At 40.8% G+C, this 21,227-nt stretch overlaps 1 protein-coding gene across 1 annotated transcript in view; it reads left to right on the top strand.

Moving 5' to 3' along the window:
• Positions 1-6,231: 6,231 nt before the first annotated feature.
• The window catches only part of adamts18 (ADAM metallopeptidase with thrombospondin type 1 motif, 18), a 59,288-nt gene continuing 44,292 nt past the window's right edge, over positions 6,232-21,227 (top strand). The window contains exons 1-3 of the mRNA XM_014969312.2: positions 6,232-6,795; positions 7,092-7,173; positions 8,501-8,814. Coding sequence (XP_014824798.2) covers positions 6,694-6,795; positions 7,092-7,173; positions 8,501-8,814 — 498 coding nt within the window. The 5' untranslated portion in view covers positions 6,232-6,693. The remainder of the gene's footprint in view (positions 6,796-7,091; positions 7,174-8,500; positions 8,815-21,227) is intronic.

The raw sequence follows: 21,227 nt of genomic DNA, 5'->3' as shown, positions 1-21,227 counted from the left end.
GTTCTTTTTCACAACACACCAACCATTTTGTGGAAAATACAGGAAAAAATGAGAAAGAACTGTGAACTATGATGATAAATAGGCTGACATATAATTTTCTCACTCCCCTTATTAAATTTGCACAGTAAAAAAAATCCTTCCCTTATGTTATTAGTCATGTGGTATGTCTGCCTTCAAACTGAAACTACCCTCTTTCATAAGTCAGAGAGCGCGAGAAACCAAGATTTCCGTCAGCCACATTAAACAGCCAATATAACCTACAATCTTAAGAGACAGCAGTGTGTTTATGCATGAGCTTTAGACCACACCAAAAAGAGCCAAAACTGAAAGGGAGGCATAAGATGTACCCTTTTAAACAGATCATAAATCTTGGTAGGATGAAAAAAAAGAGCAATTCAAACTCTGATTCCTTTATGGGACTCTTAAAATGAGACCAGGGGGTTCAGGGGTGGGGGCATCACTCAGGAAAAAGAAAAGCTAGAGTTGACCATTCTAGCAATTAATTTGGTTCAGTTTATGTCAGTGGTTCCAGGTCTTACACCAGAGTTATACACAGAAAATGCTGAAAAGGTTCATTACAGTTCAGTTCATTTCAGTCCATTTCTAATTTGTCTCAGTTGAGTCAAGTCAAAGTTTATCTCCCTTTTAAAGGGACAACGTTTGGAAAGAAAATGCATTTGCGGGTTGAGTCTGTGGACTGAACCCATGAAAAACTTGCAGATCGTCTCTGCCAATGTTCTGCTATTGAGTCTTGCTTGGTGTGCCATACGCAGTGATGGACACTTGAGCTTAAAAACTAAGACATATTGTCAGTTTCAAAATTTGCGTGATATTCTGTGGTATTCATTGTGATGATGAATGTTAATGACAAAAGTCATTAAAAATTTCAAAATCTAGTGAAGTTTGTTTTATTTTTTTTATTTTTTTGGCAGCAGCTTTTATGGTTGTGAATTTGTGCTAATGTATCAACAGCAAACACAGAAATGCTGATGTTGGAGGGAGGAAAAAAAAAGAAATAACACAAAAATAAAAGTTTCTGATTTATTAATTTGGCCACTTTAGAACACAGGTTATTGCTAAAAAGCATCCATGTGATCATGGTGAATCTTTTACCTAAAATGAAGAGGTAAATGACAGCAGCTTTAAAAACAGATTAACTATTAGAGATGCACCGATCCAATATTAATATTGGTAACGGGCCCAATATAGAAAATAAAATCTAGATAGAGGATCAGTGACAGTGTGGCAGATCCATAAGTGCAAATCTATTCAGTCTAATCCTACGCTTTGTACTCTTAACATTTATTATCTATTTTACGATGTATTTAGAATTCCTGATTGTAGTTTCTGAACCCATTGCAAAAAGGTTTGTTGCAGTTTATTTTTAATGCTTTACCAACGCAATCAACCCATTTTTATCGTCAGTTTTAGTTTCTTTATTATTTATTTTTACATTGGCTGTTACACTCCTAACTGCACTGACTGAACATATTAAAGATGTTTTTACTTGTTGGAGCAAGCTAGTACAGCTATTGATGTATTTAAATGTGATGTACTGGTGCACAAAAAGGCTGACTGATATCACAGATGTTGGTTCAGAATCCTAGACCGGACATCTGTGATCCAAACCATACCGCTTTGTGTGTTTGATGCTGGATCGGGGTGGAGTTTTACTCCAGAAGGTCAAAACTGCAGCGAAGGTACTCAGTGACACCGGCAAACATGGACGTTTTCAAAGCACCTTCAATCCACTTTTGTTATTTCAAGACGTTGACACTCATGCAAACATGCAAATCCTGTGCGTGGTTTGCCCAAAGTCTGTTTATTTCTATCCACATGGATGAGGTTACATGGGGCAACAAACAGCAAGACATGAGTGGCAGGCAAACAGATGCCCGCCATTGTAGCCACCATGGACGCAGCTGGAAATAACCACAACCACAGACACAGTTAAAAATAATCCAGAACAGATAAATAGTCGCGTATTGACCTCAAAAACTCCACCGATTCAAGCAGAAATGAAATTACTGGGTCTGAAAATGAGGAGAGGATGCAGGCCAAGAGGACAGAACGGGGGCACCGTGTGTCGGACGAGTATTTTTCTGGAACACGTGCTGGAAACAAGACGTGGCCCGTGACAGGCTAAACAAACAGAAAAGATCAAAGACAGAAAAAATCATCAGCAAACCTATCATGTTCCTGACGTAGAGCGGTCAGTGTTTTACCCTAAAACAGGGAAACTGCTCACAAGTTGTTAAACTTGCTAGCATTTCAATTTGTAACATTGAGGTTGCAGACCTCGATAGACTAACACATTCCAATGACCAACAAAATGTACATGAAGTATTGACATTTATGAAGGGTAAAAAAGTCTAGAGTTCAGGAATAATCTTTAAAAATAAAGAAAAAAAATTAGCATTTCTTCAGGTGTAGCCAAAGTTTGGAAGGATATAAAACCAACAAACCTCAAGTTATTTATTGGGGTTGCCACCTTACGAAAATCATCAAGATTATGCTGTTGCAATATACTGTAGTGATACTATTATGACGTTGCTTTTAGTTTCTATCTCAATTACTGTAAAACACCTTGAGATCTTGGATTCTTCTCATGGCTCCTTTCACCAGGACGCCACAAATCTCATGTTTTCTCAAAATGGTTTCTTGAACGGCTATTTCAATGACTTTTCTTGAGGGGATACTTTTTACATTTACTTGAGTAAATATCTGTTGAAGTTATGCTACTCTTACTTTTTACCTATACCTGATCAAATTAAATCACGAGATAAAATTTTGATTTAATTTCATCATTTTGATGTGCATAGGCAAATATATTCTTTGTCTATCCTTCCATTTTTTGAGCCACTGTAAACACCTGACATACAGTGCTCTATAAAGTATATAGACTTATTGATTTATGTTACCCTGCACATAAATAAAATGTGTTGTCCTTAGATACTATCCATTTGTCGCAGTGGGGACTCTACCCTGTTCCCACCCTGCAGAGTCTTGTTCCTAGGACTGGAGAATTGGGGGGGAACTTGTCGCAGTATGGCCTTTAAATCCTAACGTCTGTTTCCATCCCTGGCCAGGAAAAGCCAGGTACTTATATTTCCAGCTGCAACTGGATATGTCGCATTTCTTCTGGGTAACAAACATCAGACAGGTCTGACAGGCACTGGTAACTCAAAAACTCAACTGGGGCAAAGACATTACGGAAAAAGAAGAGACAGCTAAGGGCTTCAGACAGTTGGTTTAGTGTCCCATAAATAAGCACGTCGTCTGTCAACACTGTGGCATGCTGCAATAAGCTATAGTGTGCCAATTTGTAACACTATTCAGATTTTGGATATAAAAACATCAGTAGCCACCGCTATGTGAGATATTTCTGCAGAGAGAGACAGATGAACGGCAAAGCCACAACAGTTAAAGTAGATTCTGGGTCAGAAACCACATCAGCTGCACTTTAAAATGCCTCTTGCCCTAAACGTCTCCCCACTTCATTATGGACATCTGCACATGGAAAGAAAAACTTTGGGCAGGACAGAATAATACGGCGCACAGTCGGTGTGTCAAACATGGCCACTGAGTATTTTTTGGAGCTCATAAATTCCGTGCAGCTGCTCAAACATTGAGGTTAGGCAAACAATCTAGAATTTAGGATTAAAAAGAACAACTGCAAGTGAAAATCACCAAAGTCACTATGAATTTTAATGCCATCATCAGAAAATACGATGAGTAACGTCAATACCTGTCATAATACAGAGTCCGTCTTTTCTACTTTATCCAACCTCAGGAGGAAATAAATCAGTTCAAAAAAGACTTTATTAAACCTGCAGTACATAACTTTTATTAAAAACATTTTAACTTATTTGTTAAAACTGTCTCCATTTCATGACAGTATAATTTGCAACAAATAATCTGTGAAAAAAATCGAGCTCCTCTGCTTCCCCCCTGTCTGGAAACAACCAGAGGAGCGAGGCGGGTCTCTGTGCTGTCAATCACAATCTCATGTGACACTCCGTCCCTCCCCCTCTTGTTCCCTGTTACACAGCCTGTCATAAATGCTAAGGCTAATTAGCATGGTCACCAGTGACAGCAAATAAACAGCAGATAAAGGTTAGTTGTTTCTCTGCCATCAGCAAAGTTTAGTAGCAAGTACATGAGTATGATTGACAGTTTTAAGACCCTCCTCGTGGCTCCGATTGGTTGTTTTTGGTTGGCAGCGGTGCATTTCTTCAGATGGCAATAGTACCTCAAGCAGAAGGTGGAGGAGATTTCTTTTCAGAAATGATCTATCTCATATTGCACATTATGACACTGTGACAGTTTTAACAAGTATGTATATGTTTTATAAAAGTTACATACTGCACCTTTAATCCAAAACATACAAAACATTAAATATTATCCAAATTTCTTCTTTTCTCCTTCTTTTCCAGTTCTTCCCAGAGTTCTAGATAAAGTACTAACCGATCAGCTGCACTTAAAAATTCCTCTTCCCCTAAACGCCTCCCCACTTCATTAAGGACATCTGCGAAGTAAGCAAAGCTTTATTTCTAGAGTGCATGTTACAAAGAAATGCAAATTAGAGCCAACATAAAGTACAGCAACTAATGAAACAACCAACAAATGCAGACAGAATCCAAAGTAGAGTCAAACATGGTCCAGTTCAACAAGAAGACATTTGGAGAAAAGCTTGTCTTCAAGGTTTGAACCCAGAGACAGAGAGAAAGAACAGTCCCATGGCTTTTCAATCTGGATTATGATACACTGTATGTCCTTTTGTTTTATTGCAGTCAGCAGCAGCTGACATAGTTTCTTCCAAGATTTTAAACAAAACTGGCAGATACTAGGTGAGTAGTTCAATAGCAGCTAAAGGTGCAGAGGATGTTTTTAAAGAAGCACTTTAACTTAGGGGGATTTTTTTGTTTGTTTTATTCGGTGTTAAGTGATTTCTTTATTATGACCTGCAGTTGATTTCATTACATTACTGGATTTTTAGGAACTCTTGAGACCCGACTATAAAGTGCGCTCGGTCTATAAAGGGGCCAGTTCGCTTTTGTAACAATCAATAAATTCTGAGTACGCTTTTTGATGCTCTTCTTCTTTCTACAATGAGTTGTTTTTTTCATCAGTCTGGATCTGATGTTCCACCGGTGTCATGGGGGAGGGAAGGAGGGGTTCATGAATTTCTTGCAGTCTTCTAGCATGTGGTGATAAAACATGGAGAATATCTTCTGACATGTTTACGCGTTAGGTAACAGACAAGGTTTCTGTCCTTGATCTTCATGGAGAAAAAGCTGAGTTTCCAGTCTGTTTGTTGTGCACTGCATTTTCCAGTTGGTAGTGAAGTTGAACATGTTTCCAGTCACATCTCTTGTTTGCTACGCTAACATTTAATTCTATTAAGATGTTTCACATTGACGCTTGGTTGGTGAATAAGCACTCCTTCTGTTCTCCTACATGGTTTCATTTTGGGGAACGCTTTTTTTAAAAAAACAAACAAACATTCTTAAGCAGTTACAAACATTACAACACGTTAATCCTTTCTTGATACTTTAAAATGAATATGCTTTGATCTAACCCAACCCGTTGTGGCTGTTATTACATGTTTAGATTTGTTGTCCTCCTTGAAGATGAACACTCCGGCCTGAAATCAGTTTTTTTGCCTGGATCTTCTGGTTTCTACTTAATCTTATTTTATCTTCCTTTTCGCTATTATTTTGTTTATATTGCTTTTTAGACATTTTTGTATTCGGTCAGGTGTATGTTTTTACTGTGCTGCTGTGAATTTCACCACTGGGGGATTAAAAAAGACTATTATTTTCTTTGTAGCACTTTTATTTTATATAATATAGAATTAATAATGTAGTTGTGTACTTTCTGACTACTAGACTAAGTACAATATTATTTGTTTATTTATTTGTTTGTTTGTTTATCTATTTAAATAACATCCTGAACGAAAATCCTTCTTGTTTACGCGGTGGGATGTCTGGACTTCCGTCCATCGCCTTCATGGTTCTAGTTTAATATCTACTTTGAGTTCCACTTGAAACACAAACGTCCGAATTAGTGAATTAGTTTTCGGGAAATGTCACAGTCATTTCCGTATTATTAGATGAGGTGAAACATTTACAATAACCTTATAACGAGAACGTGAAGTTGAGGAAATACGTGTGGTATTTCCTCAACTTGATTCAGCGTGTAAAACAGAGGGCTCTGAAGTAATTATCCTCACTTAGCGTTCGAAATAGACATTTCCGAGGTGCCACTGAACGTAACGTTAATAGTTTGTCGTTGCCAGGAGGAGAATCTCTTTCCTTTTCATCTTCGCGAGGCAGAAGGATTCTGCGAGCTGATTGGCTGCCTGCAGCTGACTTATGGCCCATCCAGCACACCGACTCTGGCAGAACCGAACAGAGTGCAGCTCTCAGTTAGCGCCTCTCCCCTTGATAACCCGCGCTACTGCGGTCCGCTCCTCATTAAACACACACACTCTCACTACTAACACACACACGCACTCATGAGCTCTCCCGACCGGCCGCTACAGCCAGCTGACTTCACCTGAACTCTCAGAGCGGAGCGGAGCCACCAAACAATGCGAGTTTACTGCATCATGCGCTGCCGCAGGTTGTTGTTGCTTTTGCGCTTTTTTCGGAGGTAACCTCGGAGGTGACCGCTCTGCATGCCATCATCATGGACTGCCTGTTTCTGTTGATATGGACTTTACCCGTCCCGCTGGTCGGCTGCAGCAGAGTCAAGTTTCTCTCCACCTTCTTGACTTGGAACATCGTTAAGGCATGTCGGCAAGAGTTATTTTCCTCACCTTTATACTCAGGACGTGCGAACTTGGAACGTAGACAAAGAAACATCATTACTATTATTATTTATTTTTATTTTATTTTTCTGTAGCAGCTTCACACTGACTTTCATTCATTGTGTTGAAAAGTGATGCCAAATTAAGCTCAAGTGTAAAACTCATATTGCAGCAGAGGAACTCCATTCATCACCTCTTTATGGTATCCAGTTTCCAGCTCTGGTCTCAACCTGTTGCTACCTGTCCACTGATGGCTTTTTCTCTCTTCTTTTTGCAGACTCTGCACATTTATTGCACACACGCCTCCTACTCTGCTACGGCCAGCTATTCTTCCAGCCATAGCCACGGATTAAATTATGGTGAGTGCTTGTCTTTTGACATCTCTGGATGTTGTGTCCCAGCTGGCACTGTTCCACAGTTATAGAGCAAATGGGAATGAAGCGACGGGTACAGCTGGCTGGAGTGGTGGCAAAGAGAAAGTCTGAAGTGAAAACAAGCTTAATGTCTGGGTGACATCCCAGCTACTTGTGTAATAAAAATTCAGCTATCCCCTGTTAAGATTCGCTATGTCTCCATTGCTCCATGCAGTCTGAGAGGCAGGTAGTGCAAAACCCATTCAAAGGTTCCTTTTTCTGGGAATCCTTACATCTGCTTTGTAGAAACTGTGCAGATGATTTGCACACTCTGACTTAGTCCCAAGCACACAGTGTTGAAGGATTTACCCCAAAAGGATAGAAAACACAATAAAAAATGTGCTTGTGTATCTATGTGCTGCGTAGACTGTATGGTTTACAGGAGACGTTCACACACCTTGAGTTTTTCTAAGTTTTGTTGAGTCAGAATGTGTTTGATTGGGATTTTATGTGAACTGGAAGGAAAAGGAAAAATCAGGAAAGTGAAGTAAAAATTTGTATCCCTCACCTCTCAGGCTTTACACAGGTGCAAGGGTTTTGTTGTATGTCTCTGTCACCTTTGCAGTTTCAAGTAGGGTTGTGTTGGCTGATAACCAATCTTTAAAAAAAAAAAAAACTCACCTCCTAATTATGATTTTGTCTGATACTATTTTTGGTCTCAAAAGTTGCTAAATTTAGAGACAGAATTGCAAATTTGGCAACAATGGGGTGACTGTTGTTAACTGCGTCTACAACAAGGTGGGCGGGTCTGTCTGTCATTCCTCTCTCATGGCAGAGCAAAAGGGATCTAGTCTCACATCTTTGTTGGCCTCCAGCATTTTTTTCTTTCCTTATCAACTCCAACCAGTTTTTCTTGTCAAAGAGAAACACCCTCACTACATGATATGGCCAGCATCATGTTTTCTCATGGAGATGATTGCAGAACACCTTACTGCAAGTTCGGTGTCTGCCCTTTATGACTTGTGACAAACTGCAAACATCACCTCTTACTGGTTTAGATTTGTGGAATGGGGACTTATAGTTCACCAGTAAACAGACTCTTCCACCTGAGCTCTTGAGGATCTCTGCAGCTCCTCAAGAGTTGTGTGATCATTGGTGATGGGTGCCAGCCCATCCTACTTCCCTTCAAGGAAAAGCGGATGTAGACGATGGATGGATGAAAAACTGTGTATAATTTTTATGCCATTTAGCAGTTATGTGCTACTTTGTGTTTGTCTGTTTATGACTGCATATTTCTATGGATCTATTTGACTTGCCCATCCCTTTCCTTCAGACTACGTGTTTGTAACACCAGTGGAGGTGAACTCCGATGGCACATATCTGACGCATGATGTCACCAGGAGAGGCCGTCGCAGCAGGAGGTCTCTGTCTCTTTCCTTGCACTATCGGCTGTCTGCCTTTGGGCAGGACATGCACCTTGACCTGCTTCCGTCCTCTGTGGTCGGCCCGGGATTCACCGTGCAGACGGTCGGATCGGACGACATCTCCACGGTGAAGGGCGATGAGGGTCTCCACCACTGTTTGTATCAGGGATTTATTCGCAACATGTCATCATCCTCGGCCGCCATATCAACGTGTTCCGGACTGGTAAGTGGACTCCTCTGAGCTGTGGTAAAAGTTGCAGAGATGGAAAAACTCCAGTGTGCGGTTACCCCCCTTCCACCCGCCCTCTCCCAAAAAAAAAGAAACAGTAGTGCAGTATTATTTTAAGTTTTAATATTGTCACTTATGGTATTAGGAATTAGAGAACAGCTGTTTGGGTTTTTAAAATACTTTGTGGACACTTTTCTCCAGGTCAAGGTCATTGACTTGACTTCCCAAGACATACTGTCTTCTGCTACTGTTTGTACAAATGTCAAAGTGCTAGGCTTAAGTAATATATATATAAAAAAAAAACCATGGAGCGTTCATCCATCTATTGGCGAGAAGTCATTGAGCAAGAGGTACACCTTTTTGCTGCAAGGCACAGTGCTAATAACTAGGTGTACACCGATTTATCATCACCAATTTCCTTAATTCTGGGAGATCAGTAATTGGCCGATAATTGCATTGCTATCCCCTGAGCTTATCTGTCTTGACAAAGGTCTAAAAATCAGCCTATGTCCTCTTCTGCTCTCCAGTGAGAGACGTTTGACTTACAAACCGGCTGACCAGGTCATGTCTGCACATTTGCAGTTAATAGTCACTCCAATATTGCCAACTCAGCAACTTTCTTGTTATATTTAGCAACATTTCAGACAAAAAAAAGTTGGTATCAACCAAAATCGGAATCGGCATGTCAGGATTTTCAAAAATTGGTAATTAGTGATCGGCCAGAAAACTGCAATCGGCGCACCCCTACTTCCAACTGCTCCAAAGTGCATGCCAGGAATTTAAACATCATAAATCATTTTAACAAGTTGTTTTTTTGTTTTTTTTTTACATAGTATGGCATTCAGCCAATGCAATTCAACTGAAGACCAAACAGATGGAAATAACCGAAATGCAACAACCGAAGCGTGCACACCCTTAATTTAAAACTCTGTTGAAGCACCTCTTGTTGGTATCCCACAACACCATTTTTACTTGACAATATGTGACAACTTTACCTTGCACTTCTTTTGAAATCAATCCCGATTGTGATGACATCTCTTGTCCAAAGCCCTTCCCAGATCACTTTAGAGACTTACTGTCTAATTTAGTTCTGAAATGTGGGTTTTGTGTGCTTTGACTCAGTGATTCTGAAAAATTATAGTCCTCTTTATCTTCACTTTTTTAGCTGACACCTGAAGGTTTTTGGGGATTTTAAAGATTTTTTTTTGCTCAAGTGGCCTTTATTTTGATCGTGAATCAAGATCCAAGTGGCTTTGTGGGAGAGGGGAAAGACATGTGGAAAAGGTCAATGGGCCGGTAATCGAACGGTTGACGGCTGCAAAGAGGACTGAGGGTTCTATATACGGGTCACAGGCTCGTATATAGTGGTGGTACAGAGTAGCCCTGTACCACCACTACTCTCAACTTGGGTCAGAACTTAATGGTGTTTGTAAAACAAACCAAAAACAGATAATGTTTTGATCCAGGTTTACATTTTTTGGAAGATTCTGGGAGATTTTATGTAGACTTGAGTGTTTTCTATTAAAAAAAAATAAAAATAAACAAAACAAAAAAAAACAATGCATCTCTTACAACCCTACTTTTTAGCCGATGCTTGTGAAGAATCCAGGAGACAGAAAATTTCTTCACCTCCTTCAAAGTCTGTCGGCCTGTTAGCAGTGTCTCTGGTCACAGTCTAACTTCTGTTTTATATTATGATTCTGATACCTCATTTTTTCCCTCCAACTATTGTTGATATAAATAATTCTGGGGTTTTTTGTACTCTTCTCCTGACTGATACTTTTGACCAACATTGTTTTGATCCTTTGCAATCCATAGTTTTAGTTTTCCTATCTTTTGATGGGTGAGTGTTTTTCAGTACATCATTTAAACTGGTTGATCATATTCTGATTTTATAGATATTACCCAAGAATTAAGAGCATTCTACATCCCAGATTTTTGCTCTAAGTTGTTGCTTTACACACCAAGAGCTTCCTCCTTCTCTCTGATTTATTCAGACTCTTCGAAATCAAGACATCTACTTCCCCTTAAACCACAGAGACTCTGTAATTACAAGGTCCTCGGCTTTCATTTGTGGTTTACGAGGTGCCGGCAGAGCTTCACACGTTCCTTGACACATCCCACACCAGCTTCAACCAGATGGACTCGTCAGAGCGCCATAAAAGTTGTTCCTCCATTTTTCATCCAGCCTCCACAGATCCTCTCACCCCCTGCCTGTCTTCCTCCTCCTGCTCTGCTCTTTCTGTCCTCAGTTTGCCCTCCCTCTATGTCTCCTCTCGTTCGCAGCAATTAAAGCCAGTGTGACGTTTGAGTCGCCTGGTTGGCACTGCTAATCTTCACATTGTCCCTTTCATTTGGTTTGCTTCCACTCACAGTAAAACACCACTGACCCGTTCACTTACGGCGATGCGAGGACACATCCGGGCGGGGTTGTGATTGGGTTTGAATGGGCCGGAATGATTGTTTTGATCTGGGAGCCATCTGTATTAGACGTGGGCTGGTACAGGATCTTCAGCATATGCCAACATAAGATAAACACTAGGCATGCACCGATCCACTTTTTTCACTTCTGAATATTCAATAGAATAAGGCAGCACTTAAGTGTTTCTTTTTTAAAACAAGTGCTTCTTTTTTTTGAACACAGACATAAATGTATTCGATTTCAAATTTATTTGATAACTCTGCACCAGTACAGAACTTAAATACACCAGTAGCTTCACAAGTTTGGTCAAACATGTAAAAACAACAAAACTTTAATTTGTTCATTCAATGCAATTAGGAGTATAATAGCCAATGTAAAAAGAATAATAAAGAAAATTAAACTGACAGAAGCGACTAACTTGGTCAAACATATGAAAAATAAGCTGCAACAAACCTTTCAAATGGTTCAGAAAGTGCAATTAGGAATTCTAAATACAATGTAAAATAAATAATACAGCATGATGTCGCTAGCAGCACAAAGCAGATCTGCCCTTATGGATTGGGCATGATCTAGATTTGTTTTCAATATCAGGGCCAATACCGATATTTAAATCGGATCAGTCCATCTGTAATTAAGATATCCACAATTTCTTTGGATCACAGTAAAAATTTATCTTCAGAACATAAAAACCAATAAGAGTATTGAGGCTGCTAAAATAATTTAAAATGTTGATTATTACTAGGGGTGGACCCATAAGGTGGCCCTGATTTCTTTAATTTTAGGAAATCGGCAATCGACCAATACTTGGATGAGACACTGATCCTATCCACCTCCTCGAAGGTCTTGAAATCAGCCATGAGAAAGGGCTGACTGACAGACCAGACAACCAGGCCCCGACCGCGGTTAACAGCAGTCACCCCACTGTTGCCAACTTAATGACTTTGTCTGCACATTTACTTTTCAGACAAAAAATTGGTATTGGTCAAAATCTGATTCAGCAGGTCAGGCTTTATAAAGATCGGATCAGAAAGCTGCAATCGGTTCACTTCTAATTATTACGGTTATTCAATGTATTCAAAAAACATTTATTCAGTGTTGTTGTTGTTGTTGTTGTTTTCATGCATATGCTAAACATAATACCCAAATCATGGTGCGGGTCTTAATATGTATCGTGAATCAAGATCCAAGTGGCCAGCAGCATAAAGCAACATGTAAAGGAGGGTCAACACTATTATCTACTTTGTACTTCTAGTCCCTCCACAAAGTCTCCGTTCTTCCAATAAAAGGACTTTGAACTATAGGAATAAGAGTATGGAAAGTTTGGGCAGTTTTGAATCATTAACGTTTTAAACCCACCTTTCTAATGAGTTACCCCATTTCTGCCAGCTTGGCAACTTTGTTGCTATATTTTGACCTGTCAAAAAAAAAAAAAAAAATTGGTATCGGACATGTTTGGAATAAGGCTTTTTAAAGATCAGTTAAATTAAACCTCGGTTTGTGTAACCCTACTTGAGACTGTGGTGGAGGGAGGTTCTTTAAATCTGCAATAACAATAGAGACGTACCCCAAAAGCCTTTCCCTTGTACAGTGGTTCCACGTGCCCATATCTGTAGATGGCTCACTTCACCATATTGTTTTAAAAACAATTTTACCAAATATAAAGAAATGCTTTCTCTGAGCTCTCCATCTCTTTCTCTAGTGATAAGATTTGGACAACTGCAGTCGTTTAACCCCCGTTACATCCAGCCTTCTGCTTGGGGTATTTTACTAAGTACAAATAAGGGACGGAGACATATGAGCCTGCTCCGTGCACTGATGAGTTCAAATAAAAGATTAAGTTGGGATTAAGGCAACACACTGGAAGATAGGCGGTCAGAAAAAGGAGAGATTACAAGCAGAACCCAACAGAGAGAAAAGCAAAGAGTGTGAAGGAATGAATGAGAGGTGATCCGAGCTGGGCTGTGGGGGGTGAAAGAGAGAGAGTGAAAGTGTTGTGCGAGAGTAATGCAAATTTATTGTCTGGGGTTGAAACTCCCTGGGAGCCTGGATGGTCTCTTTATAGAGAGCGATGAGTCCATCACTTTCTTTACCGAGAGCGGTCGACTCAGTCGGCGTCAAAGGGTAGTGGAGCAGAGGGGAAGGTGTCGAGAAAAGGAGAGTCTCTGATCTTCATTTTTATTGTCTTCTTTCAACAACGAAGAGGAAAGAGAGGCTGGAGAATGTAACGGGGTTCCTGAACCCAGCCCACTTTGTAACAACGGAGGTGTCAGCTCCAGCTACCGCGCCAAGCCGCAGCCAGTGGTTTCATTTAAACAGATGGAAGCTGTTGAAATAAAGACTAGGGCAAGGTGGCATTAAGAGCTCAGCTAGATGGATTGATGACAACGTGGGATTTTCTACTGTAAATCCTCAACGATAGCCGACCGGGCTCTTTGTTTTTCACACGCCCCGTCTTTAGGGAGCACCGCACTCACGCCTCTCCTCTCAATAAAGTTGTCTTCCTCGGTTTTGTGCGAGAGATAAAAGGATGTCATTGCAGGCGTAATGCTCTGTGATTTGTAAGAGAAGTGCATGGGGGGTGCTGTCGGTGGGGGTCTTCTTTTTTTCCTTGGGGTCGCCACGCTGCTTGACCCCAATCCTCCCTGCTTGGTTGTTTTGGGGGTTGGTGGGTGTCAACCACACAGGTTCTTACTATGTAGAACAAGTTCAGAGCTGCTCAGCGCTGCAGTAAATGCAGAAAACTGAAGTGATTTACAGCTCCCCTCTGTGCTCCCGGCCCCCCTTGCCGGGGTAGGATTCTTCTGGGGAGACCAGAGCTGATCTGATTCCTGCACTGCCAAGCCCTTCATAACGTCAGAATATATATCTGAGGCACCTTGGCCATTCCTACAACACCCTTCTTGAACAAATTTAAGTTCCTACAAGATGAACATGTCACATGTCAGTCTTCCAACTAAAAACATCCCAGCCTTGGAAACACCCAGCGTCTGTCTGTCTGTCTGATCGTGGAAGAGCCCACCATGATTCTTCGCTGTGACCTTTTCCCAGGCCCTGATAGGTCAGAGACAGGTTGAGCAGTCAGATCCAGAGTGAGGAAAGTGCAAATGAAAGCATTTGTTTTCCGCTTCCACCTCCTGAGCCCTGACATCGATACACCGTGCAAAACATCATCTAATGACTTTTCAATGCACGGCTTCCAGTTGTGAGTCAAAGCAGAAAAGGTGGAAGGAACTGTCCAAGGTTGGCCAAGGCTTGCTATTAAACCATCTGTGTTTGAGAGAAATGTTCCTCATTGAACCTGGGTGTTTTTTTTTAGATATCCCCCTATTTACTAGAATCACAGAGCTTCAATTCTTATATTCTGCAACATTCATGAAGCATCAAATGAACTAGCTAGGTTGTGAGCGGGTTAGGTGGCTGTTTGTGTAGTTAGTTCATAAAATTGTGGTGAATTTTATCCTTGACTATAAACTATGGCTGGGCAATAAAACAATAATGATGTCTATTGCTATTGACAATAGACATTGTTCATGTGTCTATCATGTGATAGATTGTTCATGTGTCTATCTTTGATAGACACATGAACAACATCAATAGAAAACACATCCGATAAATTGTTCAATAATTTCACTGAACTGCAATCCAGAACCGTACAGCATTCTGGGGGATGTAGACAGAGGAAAAGCTTTGGTCGATCAATCTCTCATAGCCAGGTAATAAAGGTTGGCGCCATCAACTCACTCACTCTTTGGTTGGTTTGCAACAACTTGTTGATTCATTTGTGCAGTAGCATTTTCATGCTGTCCCCATGTCACTCCATGTGTGTTTGAGTGTACTCTAGGCAGAACAGTGCAGATTCAAAGCGGACATCTGCTGGACATGTCTGCACAACAACTTACAACGATAAGTTGTGACATATAGCATTTGTTTAGAAATTGTCAGACGTGAGAGGGACTTCGTCCATGTTGGTCCTGGTAACACATTGTCTTCAGTTACCTGTTTTTTTTTTTTTTGTTTTGTTTTTACCAAGCTAACAGAAACTGTCAGTTTTGGCATGGAAGTCTGCTTGCAGTCTGTGACTCAACAATGTCTGCTAAATAAGAATGGTCAGGAGCGGCTTCGCTGATGTTCTGATGAAGTTCACAGCAGAGTGGAAATGCCTGCAATAAATCTGGGGTAATTGAGAGGTGGTTGCATTCATTGAAGCACCAAGAAGGCTGACCTGCAAAGTCGTATATTCACCTCCTTGGCAACTACCAGGAGGTGGAGATGCAACTGCACCATTCACAAGCCTCACAGTTACTTAAAGACCCAACTGTGGAGTTGTTTCTCCAGCTCCGCCCATCTTCCTTTCAGCCCTCATGTAGCAGATTGTAATGCTCCTTCGTTCATGTCAGTCAGTATGAATTAACTTCAGTTAAAAAAATGCATCATGAAAACGAGTTCTGTGGTGGTGCAGGGGCAAAGCACAACCCGGGTAAGGAGGCCTTAGTGTTTGACCAGCCCATCATAAGTTCAAGCCTGGTGACTTTTGCTGCAAATGTCCTCTTTCTCATTACCCACTTTCCTGTCTGACCACTTTTGAATAAAGGCCATTAGAGCCAGTAAAACATTTTAAAACAAAAAAAAAAACTGCCTATAAGTTGCAGGACTGTCCAAATTGAAAAAAAGTGGCTTATAGTCCCAAAAATACTGTAGATGACTTGTGAAGGTTGGTCCTTGGTTTTGCTTAATATTAGCTATAGATATCAAAGTAAGTTACATTTATTAGAAAATGGGGCATAAATACTTTTAAAAGGTAGGTAGGTGTAGTGCTAAGTGTCATACCGTTCTCATTCAAACACAAATTGCCTCATTTAAGCCCAGCTGTTTGCACATTGCATTTAAATGCATCCAAAGTGATGCGATCTGATTAGCGTCACAGCAACATCACAGCAAGATCTGTCAGCCGAGCAACAGTCGGTGATAGACAAACAGTCTCCTGACCTTTCTAAGTTGTTTCCTGCCAAAAAGTCTCAACCAACTTTATTATGTGGCCTCAAAGCTGGAGAAGGAAAGAATTAAAGTTGTCTGTGACTTCACAGATCACAGTGTTAGTGTAAAGGCATGATTACCTTAACACATCAAAAGTCCGTCGTGGTAAAACATCCCACGCCTGTTGTGTGTATAACTTTGCTGTAAACATAAGCAGTGTGTGTGGGTTGGTGTGCATGAAACACAGCTGGAAGCCTCAAATTCTGACAAAGTATGTTAGGGTGACCACTGTGGTTAGCCTGCAAATGGCTCCAAAAACAAGAACAAGAGCATCACGCTGCAGAGAAAGTTCACAGAGCGACCTGGTAACCCACAAGTCCGGTGGTGTTTAAAAACACAGACTTTCCCTTTTTTATCTCCGACTTATTCCTATAACCCATGAAGCTTTTTCATGAATTATTTGTGTCAGCATTGTAAAATGTAAAACAATATAATATAATTCTAGTAGGGCCTTTTTTTTTTTTTTTTTTTTTTACTTTTCAAAGATTGGGAGAACGCCATAAAGAGACGACCTCTGATGATGTAAGCTAGCATTTCTAGCTGCATGCAAGCTTCATTATTTTGGATGGAAACTTGAGATAAAAGTGTCATTTGATTCGATGCCAACCTGGTGTTTTCTATGTTTTTAAATCCACTGGTGTATTGTTCAGTTAATTGTTTTAAGGGGCAGTTTGCCGCTGTAGGCCGAGAATCTGGTCAGGGATGAAAAGACGGGGGATGTCATGAACTGATTGCAGCCCCTCCCTGTACCACAATTTACTACTTCTCTGTGTGCTTGCACACTTGCATGCAAGACAAAAAAGAAAGTCTGCCGAAATAGCCCTCCCCCCTCCATGTCGTCCTTTCACAGCGCTCGCATCAAACTTGCAGTCTGACGGCTGTCGTTGACACGGTGCCGCGTGTTGTGGCAACCAGCGGTGACTGTTGTGAGAGGAGAGTTCTGAGGGGCTCCCTGTGGTGTGAAGAGAGCCTCTGCTCTTTTCCCAGGACTTGTTAGTGATGCTTGATGAGGTTTGAGGCTGCAGAACACAGTGCAAAGGGAGCAATCAGGAGCTGAGATCCATTCGGAGAACTGCTGTTTTGATCACAGCATTTCAGTTTAATTAGGCATTTCAAAACCAGCTCAGGGAAAGACAGAGAAATGACGCTGTGCCAGAAACAGTCACTCACAAGCTTTGTTTGCACTGCCTGGAGAAAATATTTATACCCACATGCGTGTTGTCATCTTACAACAACGAAAAGGAAAGAGGGGCTGGAGTCTGTAACAGGGTTCCACGACACATTCGCGTGTCAGTTGGCCGAAGAAACACAAGCAATTGTAATCTATAGGAAATTAACAGGGCTGCACAGTGGCGCAGTTGGTAGAGCTGTTGCCTTGCAGCAAGAAGGTTCTGGGTTTGATTCCCGGCCCTGGTCTTTCTGCCTGGAGTTTGCATGTTCTCCCTGTGTTTCCTCCCACAGTCAAAAAACTCTCCAAATTGTCCCTAGGTGTGTGTGCATGGTTGTGTGTCTCTGTGTTGTGCTGTGACAGACTAGTGACCTGTCCAGGGTGTACCCCACCTCTTGCCTGGAATGTTAGCTGGAGAGGCACCAGCACCCCTCCCAACCCCACTAAGGGACAAGGGTGTAAAGAAAATGGATGGATGGAGGAAATTAACAGACAGGGAGGGCCATCGCCTCCTGCTTGCTGAGGCGATGTCACTCAGCAAGCAGGAGGCTGTAGATCTGAATATGCATTACATTAAAACCTTAAGCATATGGCAAATAATAAAAACATAAATGGTGTTTCTACTGTTTTGGCAACATACTTCCAATTTTACAATTTGTTTCCTCAAGTGACTGATTCCCAGAAAGCTCTCAGGCTATTTGTACCTGTCCACTTTCTCCAAAGGCCAACAAATTGGAACGCTGCCTCCATTCACGTCTCCAGGTTGGCCATAATTCTATGACTTGGAGCTCGGGGCTCGGTGATACAGCAGCGGAGTGACCCAGAGCTTTTCCCTGGTGGTCTGGATGCTGACAGTGATGTAGTGACCACCGTTAGATGCCAGCAGGAGAGGAGGGTCAAGCTCTCAGCGTGGATGGATATGGATGGTGTGTGCATGAAAGGAAGAGAAAAACCACAGTGTTTGTATGCGTGCGTGTGTGTGTGTGTGTGTGTGTGTACGTCTGTGTCCTTTTTTAAGCATGTGCAAAGTCTTTCTCACACAAGATTAATGGCCAGCGTTGAAGTGTTCAAGTGTATGCTGTAACTTTAACAAACAGTGCTCATGCATCAAATCTGACCCACTATTGTTACTTTAACACTCAACAGAGTGTTGCAGTTGGAAGATAGTGAAATGGCAAAACTGACCAGAAGTTTGGTATATTTTTTGAAAACTTTTATTAAAATAATTTAATATATGCCTTTTTCCCAATAAACTGTGATGGTTTCTTACTGGAGACACTTCAAAGACCAAAACTCCTGCTCAAAACGAGCTCTTAATTCAACTGTGAAGGGAATCCTCTGAGAGAAGAAGTAATGCAAAAAAATATTAACAATATTAGGAGAGTCCACATTATGAATTTTGGACTTTGTAAATAGGGCTGTTGTAAACAGTGTAAGTGCTGTTGTAAACAATTATTTTAGTAATTGAGTAATGTATCAATTATTCCGATGAATAATAAAGTAGACAGCAGCATATATAGTGGCTACAAATATTGGCCCAAATTTTCATACCTGCCCATCTCTAACAATTACACTTCTGCTGCCTAGAAAAATAACCGTTAACAAAAGTAGTTCATTTTGTAAGTCAACTTGGACAAAAATAGCACAGAAATATGATATTATATTTATTTTAATAGTAAAAATAGAAATAAAGTGTGAGGCTCACAAAGACGCATAAAAATATGTATAGTTTTTAGTTTATGTATTCATCTTCAGTCATTTTTAATTAACTCTCACTTTGCCCTGTCATTTATAGCTTTCATGTCCAAAAACTCATAGGCCAGCTAATTTGCTCCGTTTCCCATTTGTTGCGACCAGGATAATATGAAGTCTATTTTCTGGTTTGTCCGTAAAGCTACACTTGCGCTAACCACTAGCTACAGCGACTTGCAGTGGTCAGTGTATCTGCATGCGTTTCCGCTCTACCTGTATACATAAACCTGTGGTGCGCTTCGCCACCGTTCGCTCTGAAGCACCCAGTCGGCAGCAGCTGCAGAGTACATGCAATTACAGAAAGTCTGTTGTATTCTATGCTTTACACCAGTCAATTTAAGGATGTTTGTTAGTTCCCCAAAAAACGATGAAAAGAGGACATTTGGTTATTCTATGTTGCGCTAATTGTGCTTAGCAGTCTTCAACAACTCATTGTCGAAAATGAGCACGTAGCGCAACACATCAATTGTTACAGCCTTAAATGTGCGAGAAAAACAGCTTGCTTGCTAATTTAGCAGCACGAACAATACTTTCAATTCAAAAATAAGACAGCCCAGCCCAAAAAAGAATAATTTTCAGTCAGCAGGCATGTGATTATCTAAATGTACCGTGAAGAGAAGACTAGAAGGGGAAACAAAAGCTTGACCACGAAGAGCAAAACCATTCATAAAGCCCGAGAATAGAAAGGACAGCATGGGATTCCAAAATGACCCCCCAGCATTTGTAAAGCTGCACATCTTGATTTAAAGCACATTTCCGCTGGAGGAACCTTATTCAGGAACCAGAATGGTTTTCACCATCCAGGGTAGAAATTTGTTCCAGAAAATCGCCCTAGTTGGGGTATAGTATTTTTGCATGGCATTAGTTGGAGGAACGGTTCTAAACATTTTAAACTGTTTGAATTGATCCAGGTTTATGATTCATTCATATTAATTTTCAAACAGTTCACAGCTAACATTTTCTTTTAATTTTAACTGTTATAGATTTTTAAATCACTGACATCTGCTTACAGCAATTTATGGGTTCAGAGTGAGTTCACTCTTTATTTTTGAAATAATTTAAATAGTTAGAATATGTGCTTGTTTTTTTTCTGCAGGCAACATGCACAGGCCGCTGGCTGCTGTCGACTGATAATCCCCCTATACTGTACAAGACTGTAACATGTAAATCCTATACAATTATCAGAAGTAGGAAATTCAAATTCAAGACTTGGAAATAGGAGGAACAGGAAGGTTTGCTAGTACTAAACGCCTTGCGCAGAACATCCATATGTTGGAACACATGGCGAACTTGGACCAGTTACTTTAAAGCAACTGGATTATTTGACTTAAGCCAGAATTGAAGATGAATTATTTTTATATACATAGATCTGTTTATTACCGTTCCAACCCTTCATCTTTGGGCCTTTCCTCCACAGGAACGTTGGAGTCATTGTCGCTTCCTCATCAATACGGCTCATTACACAGGGTTGCGGTTCTTCAGTAGAACCAGCTCCCTCTTCTTCATCATCACTCCACCCAAGCTTCTTCTTCCGAAAGTGCAAACAAATCACTCAAATCTTCCCTGAAATTGCTCTCAACTTCCTCTGCTTCTGTGTACTCAGCCTTGGTCGATACGTTTTGACTTACCCTCATTACGTCACAAGATGGCGCCGACATTTGACCCAATCACTTCATACAAAAACTGCAACACTCTGCGATGCTGTGGAACTGATATTTATTATCCAAAGTTTTTAGTGTGCGCAGAATGAAAGCACAGCTGTTCATCTTTTTAAATCACGCGAGTGGTTTTATCGTGTCAATGACAATTTAAGTCGTTGTGATCTTGACAGGGGTTGTCTATAAATGTCTTTCTTTAATCGGGTGATTAGACACTGTGCCGCTGAAGCTTAGCTACCCAGCTATTTTAGCATGAATGCCACATTGTGTGCTGCATGGGAAAGTCTGTGTCCTGCCCTGTCATTTCAGCTTTGCTCTTGTATCGTTCTGATCCAAGATCCAAAATTAACATCTCTTCTTTACCCGATTTCTA

This window comes from Poecilia mexicana, unplaced genomic scaffold, assembly GCF_051168715.1.
Source record: "Poecilia mexicana isolate PSO_F unplaced genomic scaffold, ASM5116871v1 scaffold_3, whole genome shotgun sequence".
Taxonomy (NCBI): Eukaryota; Metazoa; Chordata; class Actinopteri; order Cyprinodontiformes; family Poeciliidae; genus Poecilia; species Poecilia mexicana.
Note: the sequence above shows the minus strand (reverse complement) of the source record. Positions and strands in the feature narration are given on the sequence as shown.